Below are 25,616 nucleotides of genomic sequence, written 5' to 3'. Positions count from 1 at the left end.
CTTACTACATCAAGTTTTCATATCAAACATGGAAATTCTACAACCCCCCAGGAAGAGCTCCAGAAATCTTGAGATCATTTTCTGTTTTTGAAAAATCTATAAGCCTGGTCTACAGAGCTAGTTCCAGGACAGGCTCCAAAGCCACAGAGAAACCTTGTCTTGAAAAACCACAAAAAAAAAAAAAAAGAAAAATCTATAGACATCTGACTGTGTATAAAGATTACTTTAGAGGAGACAGCTATATCCACGTTTATTTTAATGTCAAGTTATGGGAAACAGAAGCAACAGAAGGCTGGCAGCTTTTCCTCCAGTTCAAGACAAATCCTGGCTTGCTTTCGGTAAGCAAAGCACAGAAAAGACGAGTCGCTAAACTGACTGATTATAAAACAGGAACATCAGGGCAGATGTTAAGTCATTTTGGTTTAATCAGGCCATTAATTATTAGGGTTTATCAATTAGTTTTATTGAAGGCAGGGGAGCTTAAATGAATGGTAGGGCATTGATTTTAACTGAGGCATCTTCTCAAAGAAAATATAAACGAGGATTGGGAAGCCTGGAATTACGGGCTTGTTTCATACCTCTGAAGAAGGTGATGCTTGTGCTAGTGCCATGTGTAATCTTTAATAAGAAAGAAATCTAAGTCCACACCCCTTTAGCATTAAGCACGAGATGTCGTTTGCTTGTGTTCCCTGCTTCAAAGTCTGGTTCCCAAGAAGTCGCTATTGTGCTGGCAAAGTGAGATAAAGGTGAACGCACAGTGGCTCATTTGAATGCCCAGAGTTCTAGATCACTTGTTATAGGTGGGTTTTTATAGCAAACAGTGCAGATCCTGTGGTCAGATCCTCTTAGGGGAAGCAGGGGGATTCTATGCATAGCGGCCGATGGACTTCACCAAGATCTGCTAGTCAGCCCTGAACATGGACTGCACCAAATGCGTCATTCAACCTCTGAGCATAGCGAAGTCCAGTCTCACTGAATCCTCAGACCACCCTGAACTCTCACTGGCAACTTTCTATCAGCCCGACTGTGCAGATACTTTATTGTATCTGGATATATCCTCAGGTCTCATCTCCCCATAGTGACAGAACTGCTGGGGGACTTTTCAGGGAGACTGCGCTGAGCACTGCCTGCCATAGAGCTAAGTGCTCAATGCATAATGTAGAGTCTGTGAGCCGATGTTCCCAACACTCGGAGCCACTATACACATAGTGAGCTTCTGGCGAGGAACTGGACAGGACAACTCCCACTCCAGGCAGCTGCTGTCCCACTGGGACCACAGGAGTTACAATTATCCGGGCACACCATGTATCTCTTGCCTGTTTCCCTAGTCCCTCAGTGTGACTTCCCAGTGAGCTGGACGTTTTCACGATGACACCATAACTGTGATCTGCGGGAGCGCCACACGGATGTGGATGGCTCTCAGCACTTCTGACCTATAATGGGAAGTGCTATCCAAAACAGGAAGAATGTAAGGGTTCACAAATGGTGTCTTGGATCATGTTGAGGACCACACCAGGCTCTGCCCCTCCACCAACACAGATGTCTATAAGTGAATAAAAACTAACGTGTCTTTAAAAATTAAACATAAGCCATAAGGTTAATAAGTCAGGTAGTCTCAACTATTCAGAAACCCGAGGTAGGAGGATGGTGAGAGCCTAGGAATTTAAATCCAGCCTGGGTAATTGTGAGGTCCTGTATCAAATAATTGACCATAAAACTTCATGGTCACAATGCTACCCTGTCTTTAGCAAAGCATGAAACCCAGGTAGTAACACTGACTGCATACTGTCCAGCGATGGTAAAATGACAAGTTCTTAAACTCTGAGACTGTCTGAATAGCTGTGATTATAGATATCTAAAATCAGATACTAATTCTACTCTCTGGTGTCTGTTTGATAACAAGAAACAGAATCTTACAAAGCCATATGAATGCTGCACAGGACACTACATGCCTATAATCTTAGCACTTGGGAGGCTATGGCAGGAGCTCTGTCTCAAGTTTGCTGCCAGCCTGAGCTACGTAACGAGTACTGGGCTAGCCAGGGCTACGTGCTGAGAACCTACCTTAAAAATAAAAATGACCAACATAAACAAATGAAAAAATAAAGGCATGTACACAAACAGCAGCAGCATTATTCCTAACAGTCCCAAACCACATACAATTACAAATATCTCTCCGTCCACTGGTAAATGGACAGATAAACTACGTTATACATGCATAACAGTATTCTAGTATTCTGCAATAAAAAGGGATGGATGGTTGGCAAATGCTGCAGCACAGATCAACCTGAGGAAATGTGAGCAAGGCCCAGCGGTTCATATCGTATGTTCTACTTACGTATAGAAGAGGCGAATCCATACAGTCTGAAAATACACTAGTGTTCCCTAGAGAGTGGGACAGGGCCTGGGATGGAGGGGGACAAGGACTGGAGAGACAAGCAGAGCTGGGGCAGGAACTGACTGTGAATGGCTATAGAGACTTTTTTTCCCTAGGGTGATGGAATATTCCAGAACTAGATTAAAGCAATAGTTACATAATAGTATAAAATTATTTAGCTAATTTTTAATCATATCCTTAAAGTGGGGGCCTTTCTTAGTGTATAAATGATATATCAACAGCTATTTAAAAAAACAGCCTTAAAACACAACTTATCAGAAGTGGAACTATTTCCCAGAAAACTGGTTGATAATCCAGTTTTGCAGACACTTTCCTTTGGGAAATGTAAGAGCCACCACTCAACCCCCCTTAACTGCATATTACAGTACGATCGCTACTTCCTTTTAAAAGCTGGTATGCATTCTTTAAAAAGGGCCTGGGTCACCACAATGATTATTATTTATTAGTATTTTTTAAAAGGTACTAATTTTAAAGTGTCATTTTACATACACGAGATTCCCCCAAATGACCAAGGCTATGCCTACGAAACACAAAATCAACTGGTTCAAACATGAAAGCACAGTCAGGCGACCATGGCCGCCTCAGTAACCTCCCGTAACTGTTCCGACTGATTTTCAGGATGGTCTGATTTTTTTTCTCCTTCCACTGAATTGACCAAATTGACTGTGGAAATTGGTATCATGTCGACAGGACTCATGTTGCCGCCCATAACTGCCTCACACAGGAAACTGGATCTTTACACAGGCGGCATCAATTAGCCATTACAGGAGCTGTACAAGCAGCTGTAAACTGGGGCCTGCTCATCAAGGCTGAGTCCTAAACCAGTGCTGGCTGCAGCTCCGCCCCAAACAACATGAGGGGTCAGGGCTTAGCTGTGGGACTAAGGGTGGCTACAGACACAGGGACTAAAGAGGTGACTTCTGGTCAGAGCAGTTTTGGGGGAAACTGACTCTGGACAGAGTGTGTGCTTTTGTCAGAAAAGAGGGCCACACAGACAGGCGGCGACCTCTGTGTGAGCTGCTCACCACAGGTGTTGGTGATGGCATTTGCTACTCCCTTTTGATCGCTAGTGTGTTTACAATATTGACTTGCTTGGTCTTTCAGGGGTAAGGCGCACTGGGTGAGGCAGTTTGAAAGTAATTGTCTCCCAGAAGCCTAGAGGGAAAGGCACTATTAGGTGTGGCCTTGTTGGAAAAGTCTATCAGCTTCTCCAGGACCATGTTTGCCTGCATGTCACCATGCCCCACCATGATGATAATGAACTAAACCTCTGAAACTCTAAGCCAGTCCCAGTTAAATGTTTTCCTTTATAAGAGTTGCTGTGGTCGTGGTGTCTCTTCACAGCAACAGAAACCCTCGCTAAGAGAGTGGGTTATTTTAAAAGCAGTTACGGGACAATTCTTTTTATTTATATTTATTTCTCTTAAGTATGTGTGCAAGAGCACAGGAGAGCATATGCCACAGGGCACCCGTGGAAGTCAGAAGTAGGTTCCCTCCTTCTACCCTGAGCGTCCCAAGTATCAAAACTCAGGCCATCCAGCATGGTGGAAGCCCCTTTACCCACTGAACCATCTCATCAGCATACACGATAGAATTTGTTTTGTTTTTTGAGACAGGGTTTCTCTGTAGCTTTTGGGGCCTATCCTGGAATTAGTCTTTGTAGACCAGGCTGGCCTTGAACTCACAGAAATCTGCCTGCCTCTGCCTCATGAGTGCTGGGATTAAAGGTGTGACCCACCACTGCCCGGCTATGATTGAATTCTTAAGGAAAGAGCATTAGTTGTAAAATGTGCCACACAGCTCTGCTGCGAGACCATGTTAGAACATAACTAAAATTTTCTTTGCTGTCATCCCTCCCTAAAACTAGTCTTCATTCATCAGGCCCCGGGGGACACAAGGAGTAGGTCTCCATTCTCAGAACCTCACCCAGCCCTGGACCAGAACTCTTTGGCAATATTCCTACATTGAGCTTAATTGTCTTATGAGAAGATAACACTCGATATATCCCTTAGTTATTTCTTAGGGACCGCACCCTAGTGAGTGAGAACAGCAGGTACGATTCTATACAGTCTGTGGTGACACTGTATCGCAGAGCCATCTGCACACAACAGGAATGCAGCTAGGAGAAAAACCACACCACAATATCAAAGTTCCTCTCCATCATAGAATAAAGGGTGGGCAGCCAGGCATTCTCGCAAAAGCCCTACATAAAATTAAGCAGCACAATTAGCTATGGTAAGTGGCAGCTACTATCTGGAGTCTCAGGACTCAGCTTGTAGGAGGCACAATATACGGCTTTCCCTTCTTGCCGAGCACTAGACTTTTGAAGGGCACAGGCTTGCACCCCTCAACCCCCTTTTCCTTCAAACTTTATTTATTGCTGGTTTTGTGCTGCTAAAGCTCAAACCCAGAGCCTTGCACAAGCAAGTCAAATCTCTATTACTGAACTAGATCTTCCACCTGCTTCCCCTAATTCCTTCATAGTAAAAAAAAAAAAAAGTTTTTTTTTTCTAAAGTTATGAATCTCAGGTCTCACCTGCAGTCTACACATATCCTGGTCCACACATGGGGAATACCAACTGTGGAAGAATGGACTTCTGGGAGTCTGAAAACTACATTCTCCCCTCACTCTGAAAAGTGATCTGAGTCTAAGACATCACGGGATGAAGAGTCAGAACTATTAATGCTCCTTAGGAGGAGAAACAGATGAAGATGTGGGATGCAGAATAAATGATGTGGAGCAGCACACGCTGGCAAACCCTTTCAAGGGAGAGACGATGACTACAGTAGACAACACTAGGCACTGCCGTGTGCTAACCTGGGCTGCATCGTCACTGCCATGCACTGCTGTGTGCTAACCTGGGCTGCATCGTCACTGCCATGCACTGCTGTGTGCTAACCTGGGCTGCATCGTCACTGCCATGCACTGCTGTATGCTAACCTGGGCTGCATCGTCACTGCCATGCACTGCTGTATGCTAACCTGGGCTGCATCGTCACTGCCATGCACTGCTGTATGCTAACCTGGGCTGCATCGTCACTGCCATGCACTGCTGTATGCTAACCTGGGCTGCATTGTCACTGCCATGCACTGCTGTATGCTAACCTGGGCTGCATCGTCACTGCCATGCACTGCTGTATGCTAAATTGGCTGCATCGTCACTGCCATGCACTTGCTGTGTGCTAACCTGGGCTGCATCGTCACTGCCATGCACTTACTGTATGCTAACCTGGGCTGCATCGTCACTGCCATGCACTGCTGTGTGCTAACCTGGGCTGCATCGTCACTGCCATGCCCTGTTTCATTTGACCTTACTCCAACCCTCATAGGAATCATGATTGGCCTCACTTGACAGATGAGTAAATCAAGACTCAAATTAATGAAATTACTCAGTTATGGTGTCACAAACCCGTCTCTCTGACTCAGCTCTTTGATCTTAATGAGCTGCACCTTCCTCAGAACCCCATTTGAGCACAGTAAGTGGCCGGACTCTCATACCAGCCTCACCATTACCAAGTGAGTGATTCTGAGAAATTCACAAGAAAACTGATCTAGACGGTTTCCTTGAGTGTCTTTCCATTTCTAGCAAGCTAGGATTTCTCTCTATGAAAGAAGAGAAGCCTAGGAGGGAAGCCTGGAGAGTATTCTAGTCAAGCTCTCTCAGTTTCTCGCTTCTGAGGAGCAATGGTTTGAACTACCAATAACCACCATGCTCTGCACACGGGCTGCAGACACAATGCTGTCACCTCATGAAGATGAAGAGGCTGACCCCTGGTGAATTAAAGGGCAGATCCAGAATTACCCTTCAGTCTCATCCTATAACTCCTGCATGAGACTGCTAACCATTACTGCCTCCCCAGACATGAGCCTCTCTGACGTCAATTTCCTCATTTAAACATGGAGATGCAGACACCCCTCACAAGGCTGTCATGAAGACTAAAATAAAAAAAAAATAATATTCACAAAGGTCCATTACAGCAGCCCCCCCAGAAGACACTGAGCTGCTGACTACAGTAAGAACACCACGATTAAGATTATTAGACTCAATCCAAAAGAAATTACTCCTCAAGAAGCAAAACAGTAGATTTGATTTCCACAGTGTCGACCTTCAACCATGCCCTTGAGGAAAGGAGCCACGCCCTTGGTCTACTGGTATAGTAGTGTGCCCGTTGGACTTGGCAGAATGGGCCACCTGATGACAACTCTCTTCCCTTTTAAACTATCATGGACAACATGGGATTGCTGAGACCTTACACGTCCCTAGGGATTGACCTAACTGGGATGACAGGGAAGAAACAGCAGACACAGAAACAGAAAAGCTGGGATCAGGAGGGCCATGTACTCTAATTAAGGGCACTGGCAGCAGCACAAACACTCCACATTAATTTTATACAGCTGAATTGAAGAGGTGCATATACTGTACACAGCTCAGCAAGCCAGGTTTGGCTAATCTTGGTGGAAGTCTATAGGGGCACAGTGGCAGCCTATAAACATTCAGAAGGAAACCGCAGCTGATAGTTTCTGGTCAACTATTTGTAAAACTCATACATGGATAGAGGAAGGCTTAGCTAGCCCCATGGGTCTAAGGCACTGGGGGCCTAGATATGGCTGTGCTCATGCCAACACACATTCCTTCAGGATGTTGTCCACTCCTCACTCAGGAGGACTTTGAAATGAAAAGCACTACAGAAAGTTCCAGGAAAAAAAGACTTGACTCGTTTATCCGACAAACAACCATGGTACACCCTGTGGCCTCCATCCTCCACAGGGGGTCCTCTTCTGATGAGCTCCAAAACTTTAGATTTACCTAGAAGACAAAACTCAGAGGCAACTGTGCGACTTGTGCAGTGCCCCTTGATGGATAGCTGGACAGGGTCCTGTGTGCCAACAGTACAATGATCTGTGAGTCAAAGCACACAACGATCCCCAAATTTACTTCAAATCCCAACCCTCTCTCCACTCTGAAGGTTTTTAGAGGACTAATCACCCATGATTCCTATATATATTTCTTGACATATATTGATACACATTTTTAAATGTCATTATGCTGGATAGTTTTATGTCAACTAGACACAAGAGAGTCATCTGAGAGGAGGGAACCTCAATTAACAAAATGCCTCCATGAGACTGGGCAATAGGCAAGCCTGTAGGACATTTTCTTAATTAGTGATTGATGGGAGAGGGCCCAGCCATTGTGAACTGTGTCATCCCTAGGCTGCTGGTCCTGGGTTCTATAAGAAAGCAGGCTGAGCAAGCCAGTAAGCAGTAACCCTCCATGACCTCTGCACCAGCTCCTGCATCCAGGCTTCTGTCTCATTTGAGTTTCTGTCCTGACTTCCTTCAACGATGGACTACAACGTGGAAGAATAGGCCAAATAAATCCTTCCTTCCCCAAGTTGCTTTTGGCCATGGTATTTTGTCACAGCAATAGTAACCCTAAGATAGTTGTCTTCTGAGATAACCAAAGAGACACATGTATTTGGAAGAAAGAATAGAGACATACCACACTGGCTTCTGTGAAGTTTTGTATAATAGTAGCATCTTGTAAAACTATATAGCACACTATACATGACAAAGAACTGAATATAGTACTCTCAGGTCTCCCATGCTCTTGGGTAGGTATAATTAACATAGTAAAAATGGCGATCTTACCAAAAGCAATCTATAGATTCAATGCAATGCCCATCAAAATCCCAGCAAAATTCTTCACAGACTTCGAAAGAACGGTGCTCAACTTCATATAGAAAAGCAAAACACCCAGGATAGCCAATACAATCCAGTACAATAAAAGAACTTCTGGAGGCATCACAATCCCTGACTTCAAACTCTACTACAGAGCTTCAGTACTGAAAACAGCTTGGTATTGGCATAAAAACAGACAGGAGGACCAATGGAACCAAATCGAAGACCCGGATATTAACCCACACTCCTTTGAACACCTGATTTCCGACAAACAAGCAAAAACTATCAACTGGAAAAAAGAAACAACCTTCCTCAAGACCCAGCAACACCACTTTTGAATATATCCAAAGGATGCTCAATCATGCCACAAGGATGTGTGCTCAACAATGTTCACAGCAGCGTTGTTTGTCATAGCCAGAACCTGAAAACAACCTAAATGCCCCTCGACCAAAGAATAGATAAGGAAAATGTGGTATATTTACACAATGAAGTACTACACAGAAGAAAAAAAAATGACATCTTGAAATTTGTAGGCAAATGGATGGATCTAGAAAACATCATTTTGAGTGAGGTAACCCAGACCCAGAAAGACAGTTATCATTTGTATTCACTCATAAGTGGTTTTTCAACAAAAAGCAAAGAAAACCAGACTACAAACCACAATTCCAGAGAGCTTAGACAAAAGTGAGGACACTAAGAGAGACATACATAGATCTAATCTACATGGGAAGTAGAAAAAAACAAGATCTCCTGAGTAAATTGGGAGCCTAGGACTATGAGAGAGGGTTGAGGGGGGGGGGAGGCAGGGAGAGGAGCAGAGAAAAATGTAGAGCTCAATAAAAATCAACAATTAAAAACAAACAAACCAAAGCCCAGTACTCTCAAACCGGAGAACATGCCCATGACAAGGCTTACTCACTGTGCCCTCTGTAGGTGGACTCCCTTCCTTCCTACCCTATTTCCCCAGCCCCCAGAGACAACTGATCTGCCTCCCATTTCTCTACGTTTATCATTCAAGAATACTATATGAATTGCAGCGAAATTTGTGACTGCCCTTCTCACTCTGAATAATTCTCTGCAGGTTTCTCCAGCGTGTTGACAACAGCCCACTCCTTTCCGCCACTGAGCAGTATCCACGATACAAATGCACCAGGGCTCATTTAACCATTCCCCATCACAGGTACTACGTGGACCTAAGTCTTCACTTCTGGGTTATTAGGGCAGCTGTGAGCTTCTTTTCCTGGGAAGTATCAACAGTGGGACTATCCCTTCTTTCGCTGCTGCTAGCAATTGACCCGATTCTCCACAGCCTCGCTAGCATTTGCAATTGTCCCTGTTGATGGCAGCCATATTCTCAGAGGTATGCAGCGCATCTCACGTCAGTGTGGGTCTGTGCTCTCTACAGAACCCCGAGGCTGACCATCTTCTCCATGCGGCCCTTTGCCCATTATCTAACTGGATTGACTTTTTCGTTTGTTCTTTCTGTTCAGTTTGGAAAGTTCTTTAAATAGTCCTGGCACTTTTTTTTAAAATATATAGAACTCTTTTAAGTAACAATGTATAGAATTTATCTTTTAAGAACCATTATTACACATACGGAAACCTCTGTAAACTCAAAACAAAGAGAATGCCAACACAGGCAAGGAGGTTTAATTTCTAGAGATGTTTACGTGTGTAGCCAGAGCTGAAGAAAAACCAACAGCTCATACTCACTGAAGTCTTTTGTTTACCTCAGTTAATCGGCTAAGTCAGCTCACAAGTTACGATCTACTATAGAACTGGCATGTAATGTATTTAAGCAGGAGCCAAGGTCTATTCGTGGCTCTCACTGCCGATACCCATTCACACAAACATCCCCTACCAGATCCGCCTGACTAAGCAGCCCTGGCACTAGGAAGAAGACGTTCACACCCAGTTTTCCCGTCATTACCCTCTGCGACATAAAACCAACTGGGGGTGACTCTTTTAAATTGACTTGGATCGCTCAAATGCTAACCAGTCCTTGAAAAACAAAAAACAAAAAACCCCTGGTATTTCAGGAAGCAGAAATATGGCTTAGGCCACTTGAGCTCCCTGGAACTGGAACGGTAGCCCAGCTGCCTAGTCTCTCTGGTATGGAAGCTGTATGCAAATTACAGCTCCTCATAAATCACTTAAAACCAACCGGGTTAATTTTCTAGTGGTGGCAATGCCCCACGAGGAAGGAATCACTCTTGGGAATGTAGTTTAGTTTCCTGCTTAGTTTTACCACAAACCCCAGCTTTATCCACATTCAGACAGCTTTGAACACTCTGACCTTGACATCGATTTTTTTTCCTAAGAAATTCAAAGACTTTACTTCTCTTTTCTCTTCTCATGGACATAATTTTGGAGTAGGATACGTTTATAGTGTTTTTATCTTGCATTCTGCATTGATGTCATTTACAAGGTATTGGCAACTAACTATATGACACAGGCCAGCACTTTCTTGGCTATTCTCTCCGAGACAACCAGCCTCTGGTCCTCTCAGAATCTTTTAGAAGGATACCTCTCTGCACGTTCTTTTCTGGAAATTTCTCATGAATCTACAATTATTTCAAGATAATACAGCTCAAGATGCGGTTGCCTTTTATCAAAGTTGTGACTTTACGTGTCATTCTTTACTAGTGCCAGTGAGATGGCTCGGTGAGCAAATGCACTTGCCATCAAGCCTGATGATCTCAGTTTGACCTCTGGGGCCTGAATGGTGGAACTGTTATATGCTCATGCACACATACTATTAATGAATTAAAAATTTTAATTAAAAAAGTATCTACTAATGACACTACTCCATTTTTAGTGCAAGCACCTAGGACGCTGGTAAGATCTAAGACAAGTCTTTGTGTGTGTTGTGAGTGTTGCACATGTGTGTGCTGTGTGTGTGTACAGATACACATGCACCTATGCGCACTGCTCAGAGGTTTACACTGAGTATCTTCCTCTGCACCTCTCCACCTGCCTTTCTGAGGAACTTACTGATATGGCCAGACTGACTGCCAATGAGCCTCAAGAGTCCTCTTCTATGTGCCTCCCCTCCTGTGGGGGTCACAGTTTTGTTCCCTTGCCTGTCTGTTGACAGGGGGACTGGGGATCCAAACTCAGGCCCTCAAATTTGTTCCTTGAGCACTCTAAGCATCTCCCCAATTAAGCAAAGGTCTCCCTTGCTTTCTTCCTTAAAAAACAAAATAAGACAAAATAAAGCCCCCAACATCTGCCTGGCTCCCTGAAGAATGAGTCCTCTAAGTTCCCCTCAAACTTTTACAACCCACCCTTCCTTCAACAGCTACTAAAGCTTCCCATCCTCAGATCTACCTTTCCCAGAGTATGCTTAGCTGGAGCCTTAGTGTGACCTGTCTGAAATTTGTCCATGCTGCTGCAGGGACACCCCACTGTCTGGATGTTCACCCCTTTACCTGCTAAAAGACTCATCACTTATTCCCAATTTGCGTCTTTTATGAATAAAGCCACTGGGAAAAGTTGCTCACTAGTTTTGTGGGGCACACGCTTCATTTCTCCTGTGTAAACATCCAGGAGAGGAGTTGCTGGGTCATGCTCTCAGAAATGCCCTTGTGTTAGCTTGACCAACTCTACTCCTCTAAGCCTTCATCCACAGCCTTCTTCTCTGTGGTCGCCATGGGAGCAAGCCCCCCATGTCCCTGCGGTGCTGGATCCACTCAACTCTTCCATTCTGTAGCTAACCACTTTCTAGTGCATTCTATATTCACTACTGTAGTTATTGTTTATGAATATTTCTCTTTTTTTGTCATCTCTTCCATCCTGCTAAGATACATTTCATGAATGTAGAAAGCCTGTGTTACATATACTGATGTCACCCAAGCGCTCACAATGACACCAAACACAGGTAAGAAATAAAGAGCTATGGAATAAGCTAACACGAGTTTAGATATCTAAGAGAAGCCCACGTAGGGTCAGTTTGGGGATGGTACCACCAGGGAAGATAAGACTTGCAGCGTTTTGCTAGCTTGCTTTTTCTTTGAGATCAGACAGATCACCCATTCAGGGTGGTCTGGCTACAGACAAAAGTCTCTTTCCTTACACAGAGATCTCTAGTTGGGCAAAACTGTTCTGCAAAGCGGCCTTTTCTTTTCAAGACAGTGTTTCATCCTATAGCTCAGGCTGACCCACAATCTTCCTGCTCCGGCCTCCCAAGGGCTGGACTAACAGGTATTCACCGGCCTCGAGCTTTTCTAATGGAGAAGGCAAGTAAAATTGCCCAGGTCCATATGTAGAAAGGTATCCTGGGGTACACAGGTCTAGCTTTATCTTTCTGTAATTCTCTGCATCTCTGTATGATGGCCCCAACTGACGGCCGGCTTTATTTTCTTAATCTAAGTTCTATTCTCATTACCCTTCCATTTCCCTTTTATCCTCGGGGAAAGCAAGAGCAGTTACTGCCAGGGCATTCTCACGTTTCCCACAGAAATGGCATAGGTGTTAATCTTGTATTTATGTTTGATGTGGGTAATGATGGCTGTGACTGGAGCCGTGGTTTATTAATATGCAGGGCTCTCACCTCATTAGTGGTGATGTATGTTTTGAAGTTAAGCTGCAGTGTTTGCTGGAATGTCGGATCTGGCCCCACACATTCTCACCCGCTCACTTTCTTTGTCTTTACTCTCGGTCAGCACAGGCTGTGCTCACAGGGCGCTCACTTATGTCTTACAATGCAGACAGCTTTTCCACAGTAGTTAATCTTGGTAGGCGTTTCAAACATTTTAAATAAGTATATCTTCATGTGATGTCATCACATCTGCTTTAACTTAGAAGAAGGAATTATGGAATCTTTTGACCCTATAACACAAAGCACAATAATTCTCTCTTTGGCTGGATTTAGTAATGGAGTATTCTTATTGATTGGATGGAGTGATTAATTCATAGTTATAACAAAAATCTATAGGACTAACATTTGATTATTCACAAAGTTCTCTCCCATCTATCATCTCAAATATTAAATGCTAAACAAGAGAAACAGCTGACTGAGCAGCACCCTTGGTGGTCTCGCCTGGGCAGGAGTTGCTGAACTCCAAGTTCCACCATCCCCAGGTGACGCCATGTGCAGCCGAGCACACTCACAGGACCAAGCATCATGGGAGGAAGGCTGCGGCTGCTTCTTGTTTAGACTTCGCTCTGCTCTACAGTCTCACTTACTCGAGAAAGAGGCCCTGGATTTTACTTATCCATTTTCTGTACTTAAAACCCAGAATGCCAAACCAAGCTATTTCTATGGGAGAAGAAGTCTGTTCTTTGGTATCAGGCAACCAAACATGTCTCCAGTTCCTCATCTTAGAAAATGTGCACTCCTGAGTATAAAGCAATGTCATTTTAATAATTCTCTGCTCTGTCTGGGGGGGGGGAGCGGCCTTAGAAAACGATGATCAGAGGAGAACACAGGTTCTCAGTACTTAGACCGACACAAAGTGGGAAAGCTTGGATCGCTCATTAGTGTTTTGTTCGTTTTCTTTTCGCTGGCTGTCTCCTCACACCACTTCGATCAGACTCCCCCAGCCTCCATAAAAGGACCCAGCTTTGATTTGACAATGTGACACATATTCAGATGTATTCCCATCATCAATCAGAGGAAGCAAAAATGAGTCTGTGTGCGTGCAAGAAGGAACAGCGGTGAGCGTATATACAGTACAAGTGTATAAACAACCATATTACCTACTTAATTGCCTTAGCTGAACTTAAAAGCTCTGATCTTTAATTGCCTGATTGAACTCATCTAAAAAGCTACAATTTTTTAATCAAGGAGAAAATTAAATAGCTTTTTGGTAAATAAAAAGGCATCTTTAATCTTATTTTTATGAATTCCAAGTTATTAAATATGGACAAAACATACTCAATTTAGGCTAAGTTTCTCAGTACAGCCCTTTACAAAAGTCTCCAGGGCCCTGACTCCTTCCACTCTACATTCAGAAGGTAAAAGCCTCTGTGAATAGCTATGTAACTCCAAGGCCAAACATGTAAACCTATTATTACCACGGCACACTTTCCGAGAGCTGAGTGTCCCTTACTAGGGAATACATACACTCATTTGGTCTGCAACCCAGTCACCTTTCTAACTACGCAGGCACACATTACTTCCCTGATTCGTGCTTCAAACTGAAGCCCCTGGGGACGGCTTGTGCAACCCATCCCACTGAGCTCACAGACACCCCCACAGTAGTATTTATAGTGGCTTTGCTCTGCGTCCTGAGTGGGCCAGAAAAACCTGAAGGAGGACTCATGATTCTCTTTGGAAACCTCTGTATCGGCCATCAGCCAAGTCACCACAACTGTTTCCCACAATATACCAAAGCTCCTTTCTGAGCCCCGGTTGCAAACAGCAAGAGAAGATGTGTACACCGGTCTCCAAGCGCTCTGGTCAACTGTGCTTGCTCAATGACCACAGGAAGATTGTCCTGGTGATCTGACCCTAGGCTTTCAGATCCCCATAAATCCATCTGAGACACGTCTAATGACATATCTCAACAGACACATCTGGTTGTCGCTCACAAATGGAAGGAGACTAAAGCAAACAACTTAGAAACAAGGATTCTAGAGGTACAGCCCCTCGACAGCATGATTTGCCACTTAAAAGGGGGGGAAAGAAAAGGTGCTTTGGACTATCCGAGGCACACTTCCTACCCACCAGAGTTCCAGAGAGTTCCAGCTAGAGAGAATTCACTAGTCCAGAATGATCCTGTCTGCCCAGAGTACAGAACAATGCTAAGTTTCAGTTTCTAACAACACTCCCGTTACCAAAGCACAGTCCTTTTAATGAAGACTTTGCTATTGAGCACGGATGCCTTCCCTTAGATCCCATGCCAAATGAACAGCAGATGTCTGGAAAAGGCAAGCAAACGGGCCCTGGCTATGATGGCTCCGTGGCGCTGTACAGGGGCAGAAGCACAGGAAAGGAAGGCGGCCCCTGCCGACCAGGTTAGAAAACCCCTTTCTTTAGCTCACCACTCAGCAGATGGGTTCACATACTGATACCTAGGAGAGTGATACTAAGCCAGCCCGGCTCCCTCAGCCACCACTCTGGTACCTTTTACACCCTAGAAACACAACGGCATTACGGGGGTGGGGGTGGGGGCAACGGGGATCTTAAGATTCCATTTAGTCAGCACGAATGCCTTCAAAAACTGAATGTTGTGTTTTTCCAAATGGAGATAGTCTCTACAAAAAGGGTGAAGAAGTTGGGAAGCATGGGGCTATTAAGACCACCTACAAAGAAGTCATGCCTGGCTGAAACCAAATTTAAAAACAAACAAACAAACAAAACCTTTTGCTTTAATCACGTCTCATTGTACACCGACTGCTGCGCTCCCCAGATGTACACGGTCAGGACCAGCAGGTGTGTGCTAAGTTGGGTGTGTGGTTTGGCTTTGCCACCATCTCTTTCTCTTTTCGCAATTTGCTCCCAATGAATTCAGACATCTTGGGAACATTAGACAAACAGGAGGCTCCTCCTGTAACATGACACAGACCAGACCCTTCTCTCCCATGTCACCAGAACAAGTGACTGTTTCTCATTCTATCATTAGGTCCTTGCCTAAAGTTTCATTTCCAGGGAACAGGAAGCAATCTCTTCAGGAAGACACCTGACGTTCTGTAAGGACTGGGGAAGGGGAGGGCCGGACCCAGTTAAGTAACACAGAGCCCACTGTTTTCAAACAGTACAAAATGTGCTTTACATGCTTGATAAATGTGCTGCACAAAAATTTAATTCCCTAGTTAGTATGGGGGGGGGAGGCAGAAAAGATGGAAATAAGAGGGAGAAAATAAGGAAGCAACATTTACAAACAATCACGTTTTTTATGGTCATATCAGTTGGCTGAAATGGTGTTGCTTTTTTTTCCTTCCTTTAACCAAGGCAATTGCAGAGACTCCTCCATCCCCACATTAAGTCCACATGTAAAACCCAGAACATACCTCTGTGTAAAATCTTTAAACTCCACAAATACGTAAGGCCTTTAACAACCTAAAATTACGAAAGAGAAAACAGTACAGTTACGGACGTTAAAGGAGATGTTCCACAGTTAAACAAACAAAGCACACATTTTCCTTTAAACCACTGTCTGACTGAACTTCCCTGTCCGTATGCTCTCGGGGTACCAACTGCAGAGCACCATGGTCCTTGCTAGTGAGCTCACTGCTCTCCAAAGACTGGGTGTGTCAAAGAGAAGAGGTGAGCACTTGTCGTGAAACAACCTGGAAGGTCACATGCTAAACTCTCAGGGGTGGGCAGATTAGGGGAGGGACAGAAAGAGGAATAAGGACTTTTAACACAATTTTCCAGTATTTCCAAGCATGTGTGTGGTTTTTCACAGTTCTCTGTGAAACTGCCCTGGCTGCCCTAGAACTTGCTCTGTAGACCAGGCTGGCCTCGAACCCACAGAGATCTACCTGCCTCTGCCTCCTATGTGCTAGGATTAAAGGCATGAACTACAACATTTGGCCTCTGAGTGTTTTTCTTTTTCGTTTATTTATTTATTAAAGATTTCTGTCTCTTCCCCGCCACCTCCTCCCATTTCCCTCCCCCTCCCTCAATCAAGTTCCCCTCCCTTGTCAGCCCATAGAGCTATCAGGGTTCCCTGCCCAGTGGGAAGTCCAAGGACCACCCACCTCCATCCAGGTCTATTAAGGTGAGCATCCAAACTGCCTAGGCTCCCACAAAGCCAGTACGTGCAGTAGGATCAAAAACCCACTGCCATTGTTCTTGAGTTCTCAGTAGTCCTCATTGTCCGCTATGTTCAGTGAGTCCGGTTTTATCCCAGGTTTTTTCAGACCCAGGCCAGCTGGCCTTGGTGAGTTCCCGATAGAACATCCCCATTGTCTCAGTGTGTGGGTGCACCCCTCGCGGTCCTGAGTTCCATGCTCGTACTCTCTCTCCTTCTGTTCCTGATTTGGACCTTGAGATTTCTGTCCGGTGCTCCAAATTGGGTCTCTGTCTCCTTTCATCACCTGATGAAGGTTAATATTCAGGAGGATGCCTATATGTTTTTCTTTGGGTTCTCCTTATTTAGCTTCTCTAGGATCACTAATTATAGGCTCAATGTCATTTGTTTATGGCTAGAAACCAAATATGAGTGAGTACATCCCCTCTGAGTGGTTTTTTTAAAAAATGACTTTATTTATTATTTTTTATGTATGTGTTTGCCTGCATAAATGTATGTTCACATGTGTGGGCTTGGTGGTCATGGAGGTCAGAGGAAGGCATCGTATGCCCAGAACTGGAGTTTCAGAGAGTTGTGAGCTGTCACATGGGAGCTGTGAACTGAACCTGGGTCCATAAGGGCAAGCGCTTTTGAGCTGCTGAGCCGTCTCTCCAATCCTGGGTGATTTTAAAAGTCACGCTATTATTTATGATGAAGGAAAATTTTTTACTTTTACTTTTTGGTAGTGCTGGAGAGTAGGCCAAGGGCCCGTGTGTGCTCAGGAGGTGCTGTACCAAGGAACTACATCTAGCGCAAGAATATTTTAAGAAACTGACTCATGAAAGGAAGCAGCTAAAACAGAAATCACCTTTCCCAACAGCAGCTAGGAAAGCCTGATCAGGATCCCAGCCCTTACATGGCAAACTTAGCTGATGTGAAGAAAAGAGAAGAAAGCAATGGCCCAAGCTAAAGATACATTTCAGCCAGATGTGTCAAATTTCACCAGACAACTTTGACCTAGGCTCTGTGGGAACTCCTGAAATGATTTTCTTAACTTCTCTGCAATTTTAAAATAAAATAAAAATGAAAATCATTTTAAGAAGGTCTGTAACACTGCAGCAGGGAAGGATGGAAGGCACCGAGGTGACCGCAGCAGGCACGCTTGCTGGACAAAGCATGCATGTGGAGGACATACACAGACAGCACGGGGCACAGGCCAGACAGGAAATGGGTAGGTGCCACTGCATAAATGCCACCCGATTAGCCTCTTTCACTGCCAGGGTTAGAGTGGGCCAAATGAAATTCTGAACAAGACATGAACTATACAGGCTGCAATTACTACCTTCTATGTGGGAAATTTAATCAGGAATTGCCATTAGGATCTTTCAATCTTGAGCTGAGTATGTGGCTCATGACAAAGGGTTTGGCTAGCAAACAGGAGAGGAGGCCCTAAGTGCAGATCCTAGTACCACTAAACAAATAAATAAATCTTCCAAATTTATATAAAAGTAGTTGTTATATGAAATGCATGTTTTATTCATAGCACATGAATAGAAACTTACATTTTCAAAGTTTACTATTCATAATTGGATTTAAAAGAAAAAAGTGATCATACTACTGTTACTCAAAATGTACTTACAGGTATAAAAAGTGCTTATTACAGAAATTTCTGGATGAGACAGGACAATGTAAGAAAACCTACCTTGGTGAGAAATAACTAAGCGGTTTGTGGACCTCAAACACGGCTTTAGAAAAGGAGGTTAGGGCTCTGTGTGCAAAGGTTTTGGTTGACAAAAATGACTAACAGCAACAGTAAACAGCAGAAATACAAACTGAGCAAATTTCCAGATGTTAAAGATCTAGGAAGTCAACTCCCCATCCGTTAATGCTGGAAGAGGCCAGACTGTTTCGCCTCTCTCAGAGCAGAAGGTACCAGTGCTGGTGGTGGGGATCAGCTGGCTGACACAGTGAGCAAGTCCATTCCATGTTTATATGTTCTAAGAGAACAGAATGCATTTTTAAAAAAAATTTTGGGACAGGGTTTCTCTATGTAACCCTACCTGTCCTGGAATTCACTCTGTGGACCAGGCTGGCCTCAAACTCTCAGAGTTCTGACTGTCTCTGCCCATAAATACATATAAATGTTATGATAATAAAATTAGAATATGAATCTAACATAAAAGCATAAATGATGATAGTCTTATCAATGGAAATAAGACAAATTATTCAAATGTTTATAAAAGACATCAGCAATGAAAACAGCTTCTCCTTGAGTAGCGGGAGGAGGCCCCAATGGTTAGTGTGGGTATGAGTAAGTGGGGTTCAACTTTCTGACTCAGAAGCTCAGCTGTGTCCTATGAGACTTCCCTGTTACAGGATGTGTGTCATTGACATTAGTGCAATAGCAAATGAGTGACGAGAAGACACACAGACAAGACACAATCTAACAGATTCAGACTGAAAGTAGTAAAAGAAATACAACACCAATTTTATAATATTGGATAAAATCATAATTTTGTTAGGGATTCAAAAAAGAGCCACTATTGCTCCAACTGTGAAAATAGGTGGTATATCCCTTGAATGTGTGTAAGTATCCATTTATAAATGAGCAGAAACTCTGTCCACTAATCTGGAGGATCATTGGCATTCAGTAGGCTAGGCTGCACACAACCACCTAACAAAGCCTTGACACTAACAGTACTTATATCTGCTGTCAATCATTCACCCCTTGACATGTCAAGTACACGTCTTTTCAGGGACAACGTCAATCAACATTAACATTAGCATTCAAAATACAGCACAGTATGCCGCTGCTTTAGACGTAAGAGGGAAATAAATGGGGAGTAGCAGGCAAAGGCACCCTTCTTTGTAAGATCCAGATCCAGTGGGCAGCAGGGCAGAAGCTGCAGAGCTGGGAGGCTAAGATCAGTACTTCCTGTGGATTTCTTCAAGGGAAAAACATTCTCTCTTCATATATCCTACATGAGAAAATTCCAGTCACATTGCTGGCAGGGTTCATCTGGCGATGACCTTCAGGTCTTTGGACCTGCCTTGCATGCTGGATTACTTGAATCAGGAAAATTAAGTCCACGTTGGGAGACATGAGAAGATTTCAGGCTTCACACAGTGGCACAAGCCTGGAGTCCTGGGGAACTGAAGCTTGAGGAACAGCTGAGCCCAGGCGATCAACAGCAAGATGCCACTTGAAAAAAGAACTCTGAAGCAACTGTGTTTGTGTATGTTTCTCCACTATTCTTTCATTCTTCTTGACTATTCTCACTATTCTCCCCCCCCCCCCGCCCTCCGCTTTAACCTTGTTTTCCCTTTAATACCTTTTTCTCTCCCCCACTCCTGCCCCGCTTCTCAGAAAACAGAGTGAAGGAACAATGGGTCTGGAGACAGACCACCCTGCATCTAGGATAGCACTGGCCAGGGTGAGTTACTGAACTGTGCTAACCGTTTTGCTTAGTATTGGCGTGCTCAACCATCCTCATCTTAGAGCTGCTCAGGTGACGAACTTGTACATAAGTAGACCACAGAGACTGGCACTTTAAGACGCACACAGACCCATCAGATTCTGTTGCTGGACTGGACAGAACTGAGACTATTTGCATGTGCTTTCTTGCCCTGGCTGAGGAATTCAAAGGAAAGAAACTGATGCCACCTTTGGAACACTCAGGAAAAGCCGTCAGGGAAATGGGAACCAAAACAAGCTGTGTGTATGCGCATTTTTCAAGCCACGAGGGCCAACCCATCAGGGTGATAGCTGCATTTGGACTGCTAAGATCCTCATGGCGTCAGACGCTACCCCGGGACAGAGTGGAAAAGAATCATCATCTCCGGGGTCTATCCAGAGCCCCCCCGCCACACACACACACCACGTTGAGGGCATTATACAAGTGTAGGATCCACAGAGTTTATGAAGGCTATCAGAAGAGCAACATGGTCCAAAGTGTTTCTTCTACTCCTACCGCCAAAGCTCTCTGCAGCACTGCAAATGCGGAGGAAGGAGCCTTGTTTTGTAAGAGACAGCTCCTGATTCCAAACCACCAACCCTGCCTGAACCGGTACTAATGTTAATGCTTCTTGCTAAAGTATTTTGCAAAATTTTCAATCACCCAAAAGCAAGCAAGCCCTGTACTTAAAGCTGGCAGCTTTTCTGCTGACTCTTCACTTCACAACCTGGGTGGATCAGAAAGCCCAGTGGCCTGGTTTGTGCTCTACACGGGAGAGAGGCAAGACTGATGAGGCCGGGGAAGAACATGCTTCTTTACTGAACAAGGTGAGTTTCTATTTCCCCAAGTTCAAGAGATGATGGGAACACGGGACGTGCAGACTCCCCTGCTTTCCAGCCGTTCCCTCATCTCTTCCTGCCCTTTATTATACGAGTTGCTATACTCTAGAGCCAAGAACTGCCAAAAGCCGCAAAGCCGTCGTTCCCCTCGGAGATTAGAAGAGGAAAGGAAACATTTTTATCTTCATCTAAAACACTGATTTCAGCACGGAGACGGCATCCTGAATAATCCGCCTCACGTGCAGATTAGAAGCTGCTCGGCAGAGGCAGCATCAGAAAGGAGAGTGCTCGTCACCCTGGGCAGTTCACACCAATAATTAGAAAGAAAAGAGGAAAGCTGTGAATTACAATGAACTGCGCCTGAGTAAGTGTCCATGTTGGATTAAAGAATCTGAGTTGTCAGTTTGATGTATAATGAATGTGAAAATAAGCCATTTAATTAAATGGTACATGATATAATCACTTTGTTCTGCATTAAACCACTTAATTTAACAGAGCGTCTTTACTTTTAGCAATTGTTTACGATTACAGCACCCAGTGACTCTTCTTAGACATGGTTAGCTTACATTATTCCAAATCTCAAATCTGGAACTTATAAAATAATTCCAGTTTAGATGATATGATATAATTTGTCTATTTATTAGTGAGTAAAGAAGACAGGAAAACGTCTCATCACAAAGGGCCCAGAATCCGAGGTAAAGTCTCTAAAAGATAAGATAAAGACTAAACCCAAAAGCATAAGAAGACTACAAAACCATCTAATAATAAAGATATTTCTTTCACAGACTGCTTGCACTCACTTAAATCTTTACAAATCCTATGTCAATAACTACAAATGTCCCCTGTAACAGTTTTCTCTTTGATGAAATTAGAAACCTGGGCACCAAGGTCTCTGCAATCAGAGAAAGAGGAAAAGACAGAAACAATGGGCGGTAAGAAGGTCCCAACAGTCAGCTGGGACAGACAGAAAAGGGACACATCTGAGGACAGAAGAGTGGACTTGACAGGAAGGACTGAATCATCAAATCTCTAACACTGAAGCCAGTATACTTACTGCCACTGCAATTCTCCCGAGGACATGCTCTGGAATTTTCCTATATACATCCAAGGATCCCCCTGTGGAGACAAACATCCGTGTTACTGCAATCCAACCACCGCGCCGTGCACTGGCCTCTCCTGCGTGCTTGCCTCGTGAGAATGCGGTTTCCACGTTCGTATGACACACACCAGATATGGGAGCAAAGTGGGTTTTAGTTCTACTTTTATGATGACATAATTGTTCTTCTAGAAGAACATGGCCAGCTATTTCCCTTTAAAAATCCACAGTCATTGAAACGGAAGGAAACTAGAGGAGGCTAGAACCCGCCCTTAATGAAAATGCAGATGTAAACAAAGCTGCCAAAAGGGACCCGAGGGTCACACTTGACGTGCTTCACGTGCCAGCTTTTCACATGGAACCTGGAGCCCTTATCTTAGAATTTCCACACTTACCAAACAAACGCGGGTGGGTACGCATTTCAGAATACACACAAAGACTGGCAAAGCATGAACAGTAACTAATCAACCCCTGGCTCCTTGACAGCCATGAAAAACAATGAGGCAAAAACGAAACTAATCTCTTCAAGTTCTAACATGTTTCATTTTAAGCTCGCTTATCGCTTATCGCTTATCTATCTATCTATCTATCTATCTATCTATCTATCTATCTATCTATCTATCTTTCATGTGTATGCATGGGATGTGTGCCCACCTGTGGAGGTCAGAGGTCAACTTCTGAGAGCTTATTTTCTCCTCCCACCGTGTGGTGCTGAGGCTGAGCTGAGGTCACTGGGCTTGGCTTGCAGGGGACCTGACCCACAGCACCGTCTCACGGATTCTCTATTTATTTTTACTAAACTGCGACTCACTGCTATACTGCTTTATCTGTCTACTTCAACTTGTGCTAAATCACCTTTGACATTCTCCAAAACTGAAAAACCACTAGACGGATTCGTCCTGCTGCGCTTCCTGTGCTCTGAGAGGTGTCGGCAGAGAAATAAACGACACAGCAGAGCCCTCAGAAGCAGGAGACCGGCCAACTAGATGAGTGCTCTGAGGTTCAGTCCTTGTTGATTTTCTGTCTGTATGCTTTTGACTTGAGACAGCGTCTCACTATGCAGTCCTGGCGGATCGGGAACTCACTCTGTAGACCAGGCTGGCCTTACAGTCAGAACTTCACCTGCCTCTGCCCTCCAATCAGTGTGTACCACCATGCCTGGCTAGTCATCCTTAGACTGAAAATGGCAGAGGATTTGGGTCTAATTCTTACCCAGCTTCATGATAGTTTCTATTCTACAGATCTAGCCAAAAAGGGCAACTCGGACTTTACGCCACCTGCAGCAACAGTATCATCACTGTGCCCGAAATCACCACAGTCCCGAAATCACCACAGTCTCAGAGTCACCACAGTCTCAGAGTCACCACAGTCCCGGAGTCACCACAGTCCCGGAGTCACCACAGTCCCGGAGTCACCACAGTCTGGGAATCACCACAGTCCTGCATTCACCACAAACCCGGAGTCACCACAGTCCCGGAGTCACCACAGTCCCGAAATCACCACAGTCCCGAAATCACCACAGTCCCGGAATCACCACAGTCCCGGAGTCACCACAGTCCCGAAATCACCACAGTCCCGGAGTCACCACAGTCCCGGAGTCACCACAGTCTGGGAATCACCACAGTCCTGCATTCACCACAAACCCGGAGTCACCACAGTCCCGGAGTCACCACAGTCCCGAAATCACCACAGTCCCGAAATCACCACAGTCCCGAAATCACCACAGTCCCGGAATCACCAGTCCTGGAATCACCACAGTCTCGGATTCACCACAGTCCCGGAATCACCACAGTCCCGGAGTCACCACAGTCCTGAAATCACCACAGTCCTGGAATCACCACAGTCTCGGATTCACCACAGTCCCGGAATCACCACAGTCCCAGAGTCACCACAGTCCTGAAATCACCACAGTCCCGGAATCACCACAGTCCCGAAATCACCACAGTCCCAGAATCACTACCGTCCCAGAATCACCACAGTCCTGGATTTGCCAGTCACTGTGCAATTCCGGAGTCAGCTGTTTTGAGAGCCCAACTGGTGGGGAAGTATGAGCAGGAACGGCGATAATGGTCGTCTCAACAACATGACTTACATATTCTGCAGGGAAGAGTACTTCACTCCTAACAATATGATGAGAACTAAGCTAATAACACATAATATCCCCTCAAGAGTCAAACTGAGATGCAGTCTTTCATGGCTATGAACAGAGTACCCAGGATATTTGGGAAGTAACTTTTTTTTTTCTGTCAAGGCTAAAATTTCATATTTATGATGTGACTACTGATGACTTAAAAAACACCCAGTAAGGTTTGAAATGAAAGATGTCACTCTTCCGAAATGCAGTTAAGGACATGTTCTGTGCAAACAGGCTATTACGTGTGCCACATTCCCTAAAGCTACCATTCTGTTCCAAACGGTCCACGTACCACAGAGCTACAGCTTCCTGCGTATGATGAAAGCAGGTGTAGGAAAATGATCACTCCGCGAGCTAACTTCTGCTCGCCGCTCCTGGGCTCTGAGCACAAGCTGACTAGCCGGGGTATAACTAACTTTGTGCTGTGCCTCTCAGTGCTACTGGGGCGAGGCGAACAAACCAAACAAGACACTCATGCGATGAGCGGAAACATCCTTATTTACTAAAACAACATTTTTATTCTAGATGCACTAAAAGTGAAAGCAGCCGTGCGCCCACTGATTTTTCAGGTAAATTGGTAGGGGCACGGATGAGTAAGCTCAAGATGAAAAGCTTCACGCGTGGGATCGGGGAAAATGACAACAGCAGCTTACTAGAGCAGCTCCTTGGGAAGCCAATGGACTCAACACTCACATGCACCAACAGGGAGGGGATTTAGCTCTGCACGAGTTACAGAAGAGGCTGGAAGGAGCACAGACAGTGGTCTCACCAAGCTCAACTGGAAGGCAAAGGTGACACAGCAACCATTATCAACAGAGTAAGGAAAGAGGAATCTCACTGGCACTCGGAAACACCCCTGTAGTGCTCAGCCGCCCACGTGGACAGGTCTTCGTGTAGCTGGCTCTGCGTTGTCGCTGTGCCCCACCCCACCCACGCTCACAGAGGTAAACTAGGAGGTGGAAATGCCACTGTTAGATGCACTGGGTCAAGACGACCTGAGATTCCATGAGATTCCAGTGGCTCTCCGGCAGAGGGTCTGGCAGTGGACACCCTCTCTGCAGGTCTCCGGCAGAGGGTCTGGTAGTGAGCACCCTCTCTGCAGGTCTCCGGCAGAGGGTCTGGTAGTGAGCACCCTCTCTGCAGGTCTCCGGCAGAGGGTCTGGTAGTGAGCACCCTCTCTGCAGGTCTCCGGCAGAGGGTCTGGTAGTGAGCACCCTCTCTGCAGACTCTCCGGCAGAGGGTCTGGTAGTGGACACCCTCTCTGCAGGCTCTCCGGCAGAGGGTCTGGTAGTGGACACCCTCTCTGCAGGCTCTCCGGCAGAGGGTCTGGT

The 25,616-nt window shown here is 44.9% G+C and overlaps 1 protein-coding gene across 4 annotated transcripts in view; it reads right to left on the bottom strand.

The window, feature by feature from the left end:
- Map2k5 (mitogen-activated protein kinase kinase 5) overlaps positions 1 to 25,616 on the bottom strand; it is a 224,972-nt gene that overhangs the window by 108,146 nt on the left and 91,210 nt on the right. For all 4 annotated transcript variants that reach the window (XM_075965562.1, XM_075965563.1, XM_075965564.1 and 1 more), the window contains 2 exons: positions 22,110 to 22,171; positions 16,037 to 16,085 (listed from right to left, as the gene is read on the bottom strand). In XM_075965562.1, coding sequence (XP_075821677.1) covers positions 16,037 to 16,085; positions 22,110 to 22,171 — 111 coding nt within the window. The remainder of the gene's footprint in view (positions 1 to 16,036; positions 16,086 to 22,109; positions 22,172 to 25,616) is intronic.

Source organism: Microtus pennsylvanicus, chromosome 3 (assembly GCF_037038515.1).
Source record: "Microtus pennsylvanicus isolate mMicPen1 chromosome 3, mMicPen1.hap1, whole genome shotgun sequence".
NCBI classification, from domain to species: Eukaryota; Metazoa; Chordata; class Mammalia; order Rodentia; family Cricetidae; genus Microtus; species Microtus pennsylvanicus.
This window is presented reverse-complemented; position numbering and strand designations above follow the sequence as displayed.